The sequence below is a fragment of the Macrosteles quadrilineatus genome, unplaced genomic scaffold, assembly GCF_028750875.1.
Source record: "Macrosteles quadrilineatus isolate MER2022 unplaced genomic scaffold, UCM_ALF_1.0 Scaffold_2__2_contigs__length_208266976, whole genome shotgun sequence".
NCBI lineage: Eukaryota > Metazoa > Arthropoda > Insecta > Hemiptera > Cicadellidae > Macrosteles > Macrosteles quadrilineatus.
Genome location: NW_026542595.1, coordinates 20,875,059 through 20,889,173, shown reverse-complemented (window position 1 = coordinate 20,889,173; position 14,115 = coordinate 20,875,059). Strand labels below are relative to the sequence as shown.

Sequence of the window (14,115 nt, the reverse complement as noted above, 5' to 3'; positions counted from 1 at the left end):
ATCACTCTTGTATGGACAGATTTATGCCCCTTCGTACACCGGACACCTACAAATGTATTCTATATCCGAACACGCCACACACATCTTCATCTCAACAGGGTCGAACAATGATTCGCAACATTTTAAAATTTGTAACCATAAAAAAGGATTCTAGTAATATTTTCTAAAATAGCCAGGTATTAGTTAATACAGTACTTAAGTATTGTAGTTAGGTATCTGTGTGGTTACAGAGCCCACGTAGCAATCATAAGTCGCTGACCGGTTCGATTTTCTTCTTGATAGATTAAAGTAAAACTGTACTCGATCATTGGGATTTGAATAAACAATTCTGAGTAAAGAATTGATCCTTGTTAAAAAAAAAAAAAAAAACTTTTAACAGTACTAAACCTATTACTATTATGGCATAATATACCGAGTGCTCAAAAAGTCCCGGTTCGGCTTCGTATTTTTTATAAATCTTCAATATTGACAAAATCCCGTTTCGATTGACCGATCATGCTAGTTTCCGAACTCATTTGAATAAATGTAGGCTTACACGTTTGTAAGAAAATCATCAAGACTGGATGATTTTTATGAATTTGAATGGATGGTGTTTTAACCATCGATGTATAATAACTCCCTGCAGAGTATTATAACTGAAGATAAAAAAAAAATAACTGTAGAGTATTTTACATCGATGGTTTTAACTTCTGCAGACATCAAAATGAAAAAGTAAATCGGTCCCGGAGTAATTGCTTATTCCCAATATGGAAAATGTTGCTAAAACATAGTTAAATGTGATGCAAGATAATAACCGGATAGCATTGGTTTCATTACTTAAAGTGTGCTACCGAAATGCAGTACAGTATATTTGTATGCTATAGATTCTGGTGTTTAAATACTATAGCCGTATCAAAATAAAACAATTTATTTAGGTTTTTATATCAAAATTCCTTGCAGTGGTGGAACGGTGAATGCATATTTAAACTAAACGTAACAAGTTATAAACGGTTTATATTTGATTATGCAAATTTCCCTCGAATGCAATTTATGCATTCAATCGTCACATGAGATAGCGGACGATTTGAATCACTATTCTCGAATCCTTTTACATGTTATCACATTAAATGTGGTTTAAATTGATTGCTGGTTATGAGAAATGATCGAGTGTGCACATGCGAACACGTTAACAGGATTAATGCCATCACTGTATCTAAGCCTACGCTTACAAACATGGATAATTTCAATGGTTCCATAAATACAGTATAACGATTTAACTACTAACATCTTTTCTTACATTACAAACGACAAAAACTTGGTCAGGATTTTATTAGTGGGAAGAGACCATCCTGGATATGATACATAAGACACATGAGGTGACTGAAGATAGCGGGAGGTGGTTTAAACTGGAGTGTAATTTACACAGTACAGTATATACATTTGACTAACTAAATTTTACCTATGTAAATTAGTAGATTAGCCGAACAGTTTGCGAACCAAACTTACCAAACAGTAAAATAAAAATAAAAGTACTGTAGTTGAATAATTTATCTAAACGTAACTTGAATTTGTGTAAAATATTGCTTGTAGAATGCTCCCTTAAGCCTTTAAAACCTTTTAGAAATAACGACAGTATATAAATACTTTTGGTACAATGATTTCCTCTTTATTTATTATTTTATTAAGTATCATTGAAATAGTGGTAACCACCAGAATTGTCTAATGCATGAAAAACGCAAATTTAGATTGAGGAAGATCAATGTAGGTTATGTCCAACACTAGCAAGGTAAACATGATAACAATTCTTTGACATTTATGTTTTTATAAAAATATTTCGAACAATAAAATAGTTAAACTAGCAAAATCATATAAAGTCAACATGAACGAAATACTCGGCCATCATTACCAAAAACACAAACGAATGTTCGTATTGGTTTAAATAGGTTTACTTCTGCTCCAAGCCGATGTAAGACCAAATAAATAGTTACAATACATCCGTTCCGTAAACACTATTTATAAACGAAATCCATTTATCAACTGACTTGTATTTTATACAACTCTCATTTCGAAATGCAGGCAATGTCAACAGCATTATCGTATGCAAGAGAAAAAGTTTACACCAAAAAAGTCTAATCCGTTCACAAAATTAGTTCATTACGAGACATCTGCAGCAAACAGAAACATCGGAGTAAAAATGATGGTCATGTCGGTCTAAGTTTAACTATTTCGTCGATGTATTTGACTCGTATGTGCTAAAAATAAACCAGCAAGTAATAAATGTTACTGATAAAATAATTAAAAATATTTGTCATCAACTTAATTTAAACAACTAATCCTGAAGAATGAAGGTATCTTTTTAAACATTCAGAATATCCTATATACAACTTTTTCTCTATACAACACTTTCTTTGTTTGGAGGCATCACTGTGAGGTTCAGTCAATGTTATAAGGAATAGTTTAGGCAAATTTCTAAATGATTTGTCTCTAACCAGATACATTATTGGTCCGTTAGTTAGTTCTTGGTGCATGTTTCTGCCATGTATGGTATTATAACGTCACACATGTCTGCCACCAGATGACGTCACGGTGATGACGTGGGTGGCACAGTTAATGGCTACCACTCAATGTTGTATGGAAGATAAGCAGCTATCAGACACCACGAGCTAGAAACTGTCGTGACTACCAATCTAAGCACCTCCCTAATGGATTTCTACTTTCGAAAATATGTATAGGCCTCTCTTACGGGGCCAGACATTAGGAGAGAAGTAAAGGAACATAATGTATTTTATGCGAGGAAGTCTGTTTATGTATTGGAGATCATCTACTTATAGCCATGTCATCTAAAATAGTATAGACTGAAATAGTTGTTTAAGTTCCTCTGATCTTCCGTATGGACGTAAACATATGAGATTTACTCTAGATTGTATAATATTTACAACTCTTAGCTGCAAACTCTAAATAGGTTGTACTTCTTCGACGCCAATTAGAGAGAACTACGAATGGCTTAGTTTGAAATTAAATCGAACATACCTACATTTTTAGTTAAAGGTGACTATTTTTATGAAACAAACCAAACATAAATGAGCTGCAGGCTCATTCATGTAAATGAGGTGCAGTCATGAGAAGTTAAATTACAAATTTTTCGCAACAACTATTTTGAACAACCCTTATATACATGAAGGGTTTGAAATTTTTATGTTATAAGCAATTGACTAGATTATTGAAACAAATTGTATGGAGTAGCTGGAAGATTTAGCTTGGCCATATGATTTGACCACATGTTGGGTTGCTGGGTGACAGGTGGCTTATACTCACGATGCTTGTGCCTGAGAGGTCGGCGAAGGGGCTGCCGAGGAGAGCCTCTGGGGTGGGCAGGTGGGGAGCGCCTCGGCCCAGCAGGTGTCTGGAGTGTCGTAGTCTCGCAGAGCTCCGCCCCACTGGCCCTGTCAGAGGGTTGGTCTTCCATGAGCGACCTGTCAGTGATGTGGGATCTGCAACAGAAACCCATGTAATGTACGGGTGGGTACGTTGGAGCTAAGTTCCAGTTCAAGTAGTCAAGGTGCAAGATCCGTGGAGCATCGCGTTTGCCGTAGATCATCCACAAAAAACAATGAATCTATTATTACAGTTCACAATAGTGTTTAAATTCCAAACACGTCTGTTACAAACAGAATTCTATATTTCAATAAAGGGTTTTTTTATCACAACTCAATAAGTTATTTTCGGGAAACTACAAGTGTCTTAAAGCAGTAGGTCGTCTTCGTACATTGAATACATGCGTGAATACATCGCAAATGTTCAAAATGTGACATTAAATATAGTAACGGATTAACGGATAACGGTAACGGTTATCAAAGAAGGTCTTAAATAACTTCAGGTGTTAAGATAAGTATTGTCTCTAAATAAAAATTAAATTAGTAAAATAAGTAGTGAGAGATAAGTACAATCTAAATTGAGATATAAATATATCCAACGTGTAAGACTTAACTAGTGCCACAAATACAGTTCCTCTCCGAGTACATAATATCCCCCAACTTCAAATATCTGGCTTACCCTCGGATCCATTACAGTGATGAGGTGAACCACCCTTTCCTTGAACACGGCACTTTTAAGTGATTCTGTCACGAACCGCGTTTAGTAAATGATAGACAGGAGCCAGGCCAGGCTTATAACCGGACACAACTTTTCAAGTGGCGCATTGCGTGAAATGAGTAGTTGTACAACTTAAATCGGTACCTTTGGTTCAGCTGATGACAAATAATTGATATTTATGTTTTGGAAAACTCGCCACTCGACATTTCATTTAATAATGAATGCTTCCCACAAGCAATCATTTGTATGATGGAAGCACTGTAGATGCAAAGGAATGAGCACCTCTTCCTTTGAGGGTTTACCTGTTCGGGTTTCAGGCTGATTACAGTGCTTAAAACCCAATTAATCAAATTCTATTGCAGTAAAAGATATTTAATTTATTATCAACTTAAATAGTTTTAGTTCGACTATAGGCACACGTCGATATTGTGTGCAGTTTGCAGTTAAAACAAAAACAGTTTAGTAAAAGCACACATTACCCTTCACTCAACAAAAAAACAAAAATAACATTTAAAACCTATTTATAAACCCCCCTCAACGGTGGTTTACGGTGGTAAGCTTTTACAATAGGTGAATGTCATATTTAATTTCCTCTTTGTATGTAAACTATCTTCGGCAGCTCAAAATACTTCACTATTAGTGGTTTTAAATAACGTTCTTTGCAAATACACTTTTGTTTAACACCGCTATTAATGTGATTTTTTTTATAAGACATGTTCTGTTAGACAATAATAGATAAAGTGACAGTGTGGATAGTTCGTAGCTAAAACCAGTGCAACGGTTTGTAAATACACATATAGTTTTACGAGCTGGAGCTGAAAGGTTCTGATAGCATCTGGAGGTTTCAAGATAACAGTTGGACCAATTACAGCAGGTTAATGGAGCCATTAGCTCAACTTGGCTTCCAAGTCTCGCGTCTCACGTGACACATGTCCGCAGCGCAATACAACTTTTTGACGTTTAAAAACTTTCTACTACTTCCTCTCTTGTAATTTCTTCTTCATTTTTTCATTTAACTAGGTCGCCATAGTGTAGAGTTAACGATATAAATTTAAATCACTTGTAATTTGGACTGCTGATCGTCATTTAGAATAGTAAAAAAATTAAACAATTTATTATTGAATTATTAAAAATTAATGTTATCTTTAATATTAAAAAAATCAATACGTCTATGTGTTTAATGAATATAATGCTTATACGTTTGGTAAAATAATTTGTTTCGGGTACTATTTTACAATTACTGTGTAAACGTATTGGACACCAGAAGCCTGTAGACAGAGGGAACTATTCAAATCACACTGTACGAGTATCTGCTATGATGGTCTGTTGTTTGTTGTGATGTGATTTAGCAGATAATGCCCAGCTGCATGCTTTGTCCCGGTATGCTGGTGCCGTCATGGGCTTTGTGTGAGAACAACCCCTGTGGGACACCTGCTACTGCCACCACCGCAGCCCCTACACTGCCCGCGATACTCGACACTACGACACTGGCAGCAACAAGTAGCTGGGGTGGCTGCTACATCTACATCACTACAGTACCACCAACACAATAAAAACCACAGGTGTTGCATGCTCATTGACAAATAACCACACTCGGCTATATAAATAATTTTGGTAAGTTTGACTTGAAACTGATGAGGAGTATCTTTTATCCAGTAGACCTTGGTGTACAATATTTTGTATACTGTATCCGTTTCTAGGCTTCACATTAGGTTTCTGAGAATGAAAACATGTTTGGGTAACTATGATTTAGTTTCGTCTTTTATAAGTATGAAAATTGCAAATTAAATAAACATATTTCTATTTATTTGAAAGTTTTTTTAACGATATAATAATTGAACATATTATTTACATGAACATGTTTTATAAGGATTTTGTATTCCTATTCAAATATTCATTATTATTTTCATGGTACTAGAATGAATATTATATAATGAAATATTAATTAATACATCATCTTAACATAAACTGAATTAAAACAAAACTTATCATATTTTATATTTTCCAAACTGTTATAAAATTTTTCGGTGAGTATGACGCTTGAACTTTGTCAGTTGTTGTAGGCTATGCGGAGTGTGTTATCCAATTCCGAGAAATTGAGGTTATAATTTTCTGGGCCTTTCTTATGAATCCAAGGCACAACATGTGGCTGAATAGTTTTTGACGAATAAAAAGACCCAAATCGAATAAAAACAATATGAGTGCCGGGCCGAGAGATCATTGTTAAAGTTGTTGTCAAATAATATAAATTGATACTTAGCACAGTTCGTAGCCAAGGACAGAAACATGGGCGTGAAAACGCGAATACAAATACCCAACAAAATAATTCTTTAAAGATGCATTTCCAAAGTAAAGTTGGTATGTGAAGTATTCTCACTACAATATTTGCTACACAATAAGCCAACCGACTGCTTGTCATATTTTTACTTCCAATCTCCGAACTCAGTGTGTATTTTACACACAAGCCGCACCTGTTAAACATGTAAGTGTTCGACGGCGTGCTGTGTATTTATTAATTTTACCAGCGCCTTTTAGGGATGATTTACATCACAATAACGAACCAAGACGAGGGCTTTAATGTGCCCCATCTGTGGCAAAATGCCGAAACGCTAAAACCACAGCCTCGTCACTACATTTACTAACTTTTCCATCGTCTGAACCAAGCAGCCAGGGAACAAGCCGTTGTATGCCCAGGTGCAATACTGTATGTAAACTCGTACGAGTATGAATTTATAGTTCATCATGTACATTGAGGATGCAAACGCTATAAAATGTGTGTACTTTTAAAGGAATTTACTGTAATGACTGCAGAATTAAGAATGTTAGATTTCTGCAATAGTTATTGTTTATCTTCCAACTGCTGAATGAGTATAAACTACAATATCTATAAAATTTATTATTTTGAAATGTTAAACATAGCCTATTTTCTGGGCATAATTTCTTTTAAGTATTAGTTTCTATACTTTCATATTATTTATTTGAATCTTTAAAAGAAACTGCGGTATAGTCTTTCTGATAACTATCGTAATTATACCAATAACTTTAGTTTCATATATAATGGATCAACTATAACAATTTTACTACGAGTATTATAGTAGACGGGTCTTAAAATGTGTTTTAGTTCACAATAACTAACCTTTGAGTTATTTTTATGGTAATATGGTGTGCTTTGTACACCTAATTGAACTAAACTATTTGTTTTTTACTGGCTACAACTTTTAGGCTAGAAAGGAGTTTCTACTTTACGTAGATTACATGTAACCAACATTAGATGAATTATCTAACTGATTTATAAATCACCGGAGCTCCACCAGATGCAAGGCTAAATTGACAGTCCGTCCACTCAACTACAAGTGGTAGTGTATAGACAGGGAGCGAGCGGTCTGCACTTCTCCCTTGGCCAATCCAATATGCATCATGAGCGACCATTTGTCGATATGTATTCCAACAACCCACCTGAGGCTTATCTAATTTGTGGCCGTGGCTCTACCACTTTGCCGAAACCCATCGCTGTCCACTTGTGTAAGAAATGCATCTACGAGTATAGGCAACTTTAGAACAGTTCATTTATTTGTCAATAACTTTTGAATGGTGGTTGTGGTAGTTGTAGATCACTACAAGACAGTAAATATACATTAAGTGGTGATCGAATTCGATATGACGCTTCAATTAATCATATTAACCAATTGTGTGTGTGATGATGACTGGAGCGTCCAATTGTAATTGATCACCTTAAGAGTAAGTACATATTTAAGTACATTTTTTTTTTTTTGACAAGTGTGAGTATTGCTAGATGTTTTTTTAAATTTTTCGTTACTTAATGATGAATCACAACAGGCATTACTTGAACAGTCAATTACTAAGATGTTATGTACAAGAAAGGTTTATCAAATCAACACAATATTATTTTGTTAGTTTTGTTGAGTCGTTTCATCAATGAGGTGTCAAGTTATTTGTTTATTAAGCTTTAAAATATGTTTTAAACACAGTTGTACAACCTTAAAACTATTTAATAAAATTACTCATATCAATTCGTGATCAGAGGTAGCAATAATATTTCAAGAAAGTTAATTTCGTTCCTTTGCATTTGCTAACAGTGGTCACCGACAAGTCATCAGTTTTGGCGGCAAAGTATGGTGTCAGTGGTATAAAGGCGGCAATGGAAGGCATTAAGAAGTGGAATTTGGCCGGTGAGATTACGGGCGTCCATCAGTCAGGCGGACTTAGAGCAGAGTTGGAGGATTATAACTTGCCACCAATGCGCGAGGACAGCCCTACAACGTCTCCCCGCCTCTGTTAACGATAGTTAACTTTGTAAGGCTAGTAGTTAACTTTCTCCAACAACCATCCCCCCCGCCCCTTCACACCACCAACGTTAACACACGTTAACACGTTAACATCAGCGAATATAGATCATAATAGAGTAAATAATTATTAATTAGACTGGTAAGATGGTTAACAACTCATGATTTTTTTGGTTTAGGGATTAACAATAAAAACATTTTGTTTTACTGGTCAAAAGTGCGTGGGATTGGACGTATATTTTAAAGTTGTGCTTACTGCTTAGGCCCACTAAAACATTATTTAGTTGAGAGCAACCTAAAAATGACTAATTGTAGCAGTTCAGGTGGTAGCCGAGTTTACGTGCTGCTATATTTCTTTGGTCCGAAACTTTTGACTGTATGGACAAATTACATAACACCAAATAGTATACCAAATAGTAAATGTAGTGGGTGAACCACAGCGACTTCAAACATGCCACCAAGGAACAAGCTTGGCTAACATTTGACACCAAGTATTAATATATGCTTTGCATATATTAATACGCATTAAGTAGTTTAACTTGTGTTTGGATCAGCTGCAGCTGTTATCAGTTGATGAAATAGTAACGTTTTTAAAAGTAATGAGTAAATCACTATTTATGATGGGACAGCCACTAAGACAATCATTGATAACAGCCCTAATTATTATAGTTACGAGAAAACAATTTTCATAGTTACAGTTACGAAAAAGGGAGCATAACTAACCATGTATTCACTTTGTAGGAATAAAAAGGATAACGGTTTAAATTTGTGGGCGTATCATAGAAATAATTCTACAATCATGTATTTGTTACCAACGCAATATTTCTTTATATAATATTTCTATTTTATCAAGTCCTAAAGCTACGTTACCTAGCTAAAGCATTGTCCGTCAGCTACAAAAATTTTAAAAATACTCAATGTTTCAAGGTGACAGCATTACAACAACACTGGGGTTTTTTATAAATACATTTCATTGTATCAGAATGTAGTCAAAGTTTAACAATAGTTTATTGGCAACCCTAAAAAAAATATATTTCTTTTTTAACCATAGACAAAATAATTCAATATATTTATTCATAGACGAAAGAATTAATAAATATAGTGTGAGGGTCTCCAATTCAGCATGAGTATACGCTATACGCAACAAGTCTATTTGTAGTCAATTTTTAACAAAATGAATGTTATTTTCAATATAAATTTATCAATCGTAAGACTTAAACTTTATGGTTGATTCTAAATATTTAGAAAGATATAGTAAATGTCCTTATGTATACCTTGAAATTACCTATTTTAATTATAAATATGTTGTATAAAAAGTTTTTTATCAGTTATTCTAATACCTTCACAGTTAGATATTTATGTATTGCCTGAGTAATTATGGTAATATAATTTAAAAAAGATCACTAGTAAGCTTTTATCAATTTAAATATTTACTATGAATCACTTGTCTCAGTTTTATCTTATGAAACCAAACAAACTGCAACATAGTAACTTTGACTATTAATAAATAGTCAATGATAGTAGGTTCAAAGTCTGGTCACGGTCAGCGATGTATAATACTGTCCGCGAGAGTTAAGAAGTCCTCTGAGTCCTGGCCTATTCTAAAAATGCAGGCGCTTGCTACTCGACGTCTAGGCGCGCCGGGCGGGTTAACTCATGTTCACGCGGCAGTCAGGGCTCACATCCACTGTGTTAAAACCAAAAGAACACCTGCAAATACCGCGCGGCAACATACAAACATTGCTGCGTTCGCTTTGGCTCAGAGGACTTCTTAACTCTCGCCTACAGTAACTCCCTTACACATCGATGGTTGCTGTAAACCGATAGTTTTATTTGTTAAATCTGCCATATTCGAGCAAGCGGAAGGTCGTAAAATAAAGGCCATTAGGCGGTCGTTGTCCTACTCCACTGGTGGTCGCAGACCTGTGGACATTTACCCAACTTTGAAATGACTTCCGTCCCCCAACCCCCAACCCCAACCCATCGCAGCACAGCGTACCAATCATATGGTACTGGTATTGCCTGTGTCATAGATATATTTACACAACACGGTTTGCCTATTGTCATTACTATAATTCTCACATATAACAATGTAATCAATGTATGTATAAATCTATTCGACATTAGCTCAACTATTAAAAGGGCGAAACAAAGGATTGTAAATGGCCGAGGATAGAAAACACATTTCCCCCCGAATTATGAACTAATTATTACTTTTCTCTAAAGTTATCAGTTCAAAATACTAAAATATCGTCAATTGTTTACATCAAAATTATTTTGCTAATGTTCCCGATACTAAATAATACGAACAGTATTGCCCTTAATAAGGTGCATTTAGTATTACTCCGCCAATACAATGAAACATCCAATTTACTACTTTTGAAATATTTACATTTTTTAATTTGTCAAAAGTCTATTTAGTGGAATTTGTTGTTGTAAAACATAAAATTACAAACAAAGTACTATGATATAATATTTTAATTAATAGAAAATATTTTTATGGTGAATTCAGTGAAGAAATCTATTATTGAAAAATTATAGCTTACGTCCTCTTCTGTAGCTGAGATTTATTGACCTTGGGATAAGAGAACTTTAGGCCTCATAACGCATGTATTGAAAAAAGCAGTTTTACTGCATTGTAACCATAAGATCGCAATGATGTAACGAACACTATATTGAATATTCTTTAACTAAGTACTTTTAAAATTACATTACCGTATAGAGGAATTAACTCTTAATATTTATAGCTCCGTGGTGCAAAACTAAAAATATATCCCACACTTCAATTATATTATTAATAATAAATTATAAAGCAAGTTATGTCAGATTTTTAAAGGCGTATGAAGCACACAACTGTCTATACTACTTGAAAAACCCCTAATATGTAATCTAAAATACAGTTAAGAAACCAAACAAAATATTGCCTTAATTCCAAGCCGTCTCAAACAAATATTTTAAAACAATGTTTCCAGAGCTAAAATGCAAAACGTTGCTGACAACCATCAAATTACGCCTCCATATTGAAATCAATGTGTGTTTTCAATAATTTAAAGCAAATAAAGCTGTAGTCTTGCCTACGGTGAAAAGTATATCCATCCAATCATTGAAGATAAATTTCCAGAATGAGAATAAAGCGCCCCAGAGAGGGGATTAAAATCACTGCTCAGTGCCCCCCCCCCCCCTACCAAGACTGAAGTTTATTTGCAACCTGCCTTCCGTACACGGCGTCGTTATTCCATCGTTATTCGCAAATAAAATTACTTCAGAGGTAAATTTCTAAATTCAATTTTTAAGTTTTCACTTTACGGAGGAAATTGAAATAAAACATGATAGCTACATTATTCTTAATCTTTTTACTCGTATATTGTACTAAAACAACATTTTCAATTTGGATTAATTAATAAAAATAACTATAAACAAAGAATTTAAAAAAAAACTTGTTTATTAGTTGCAGTATAAGCAACACTACAAAAAATATATTACACCATTCTTGAATGACTGATTTTTATAAATTACCTATATATGCTTGGTTTAAGGAAGTAACCTTGTGGTGCTTACAGGACTCATGATAAACACTAAGTACTAAATAAAACTAATTGCATACTCAAATAATTTTTACTAAACATTTGAAAAGGAAAGTAATTGTGGTTTGGTTTCAAAATTGGAGGAATGACATGCTTAAATTAAGTTACAACAGTTGTGATGTGTTTGAAGATAAGTTAAACTTGATTAGCTTTGTTGTACGAGGGTTCAACGTATCCTAAAACACTGATGTGCTTGACTTCAGAGTAAATCAGCAACGTATGCCTGGCTTCACAGTAATCAAACAATCTTTTAAGACAAATCCTCACATTTGGGTCGGCTGAAAATGAGTACAGGGCGAGCGTAAAAATGAGTGGATGGTCTGTGCAGCTTTGTTACTGAATAAGACCAGCTCTGGTATGTATTAATGTAGTTTATATAGTAAATCAACAGTGACACGGGTACTTTCAAGGTAACCCAGAGTATGCTTGACTCCAACTCCAAGTGTTTCACGAAGTAATAAGCTCGACTTAAATGCATTGCAGATATGATATACGTGATTTAACATAATGTAATTTCTAAATCGGTAGTTATGGCATGCCATTCGTTTAGTCAAACTAAGAAATTTTTTAAACCACATTACATTTTCGAAACCTGTCAAAATCTATACGTCACTTAACAAGTAGGCCTAATATTCTACAAGATAGTTTCGACATGTAGCGATGTCACGCGTGTCGACAGCTGGTTACAATCAGACAAGAGACACGAGACAGGACCACGTGACTGACTAATCACTGGCAGCGCAGGCGTACACTTGTGATGGGTTGGGATCTACCCGCCGCCCGCCGCACATCTGTCACGCGTAAAAACACAACTGAAGAAACTGTCGTTAGCATACATGCTATCGATTGACATAAAAATAATTTAGTAATTTGAATTATTGGTCTTAGATTCTATTGTTCTGGATAGATTTGCTACTGTAAGGAAAATAATATAGGCTACCTGATCAATTGGAAATAGTCTAAACAAATGTGCATAGGGAAAGAACATGCTCACACATTTTTTTATTTGAAGATTGGTTACAAAAAATTAATTTGTGTACAGTGTTGTATGGTCATCTATAAATATAATAATACTTGTAGTAATTATTATTGTTTATGTTGGCAATAATTCAGTGTTGTCTTAAACACGTTTATTCAGTTGATGAGTTGTAAACATGCATCATTATTGACAACAATTGAGGCACTGTTATGTAAAAAAAAAAAAAAAAAAAAAAAATGGTAAGGAACTTTTTATTATATTTGAAATACATGTAGTATATTAAAAATAAATTGAATGTTCTACAAGCACGGACTATTTAATAGCGTAATTGGACGAAAGTAAAAATAATAATCAACGAAAAATAAACTAAATAAAGAACATTTTAGGTACATTGTTTATTTTATTTTATTGATAGTTTTTTGGCTGGACTGTGTACTGCATAGACGAACCATAACGCAGCGGTGATAAGAAGCCTGATGACGTGTTCAAGGTGTTCAGGAATGATGCCTAAACTACACAAGCCGGATATGAGGCGTGTGTGAGTCAACTATGGTTGTGAAAGATTAACAAACATTCCTTAAGAATTGTTTTCAGTACGGTTTCAACAGCCAACCTGAATAAAACATAACTCTTATTCGGTTCAGCATATAAAACAAAAAACAAATAAAAACTGAGTAAGAGCAAACAAAAATACCAAAGTAAAACTTCCACATTAAAATTATATGGCATGATATGCGTGAAAAGGTTTGTTTATATTATATTACTACAGACCACAGGTTAACCTAAACTGAAATGTCGGAAGGATGCGACTAAACCTGGGGCCAAACGCTATACAACTGTAACCGTGGTCCCCGTTTTACACGTGAATTACTTATTTAAGTTCCTCGCTTCGAAATTCAAAATTATAATTCGCTTTAAAAGTAAAAATTCTAAATAAAAACTAATTATTGTGGTAAAATAACACGCTTGCTTACAAAAAAGAGTCTTTATTCCTTATAAAGCTTTGTGTTGATGGAAATGAACAAAACATAAGCAATTGAAATAATGTAAAGATTATCATTTTAGCAAAGGGTACCATTTTATGAATAAATTGTGTTAATGTATTAGCATTTCACTTCGGTTCACTTGAAGCAGTTGAAGCATACTAAGTATACTTAAGTACATCTTGCATCTATTT

The 14,115-nt window shown here is 34.2% G+C and overlaps 1 protein-coding gene across 1 annotated transcript in view; it reads right to left on the bottom strand.

The window, feature by feature from the left end:
• Positions 1 to 14,115, bottom strand: part of LOC128986792 (DE-cadherin-like) — a 478,258-nt gene that overhangs the window by 77,846 nt on the left and 386,297 nt on the right. The window contains exon 2 of the mRNA XM_054407314.1: positions 3,295 to 3,470. Coding sequence (XP_054263289.1) covers positions 3,295 to 3,470 — 176 coding nt within the window. The remainder of the gene's footprint in view (positions 1 to 3,294; positions 3,471 to 14,115) is intronic.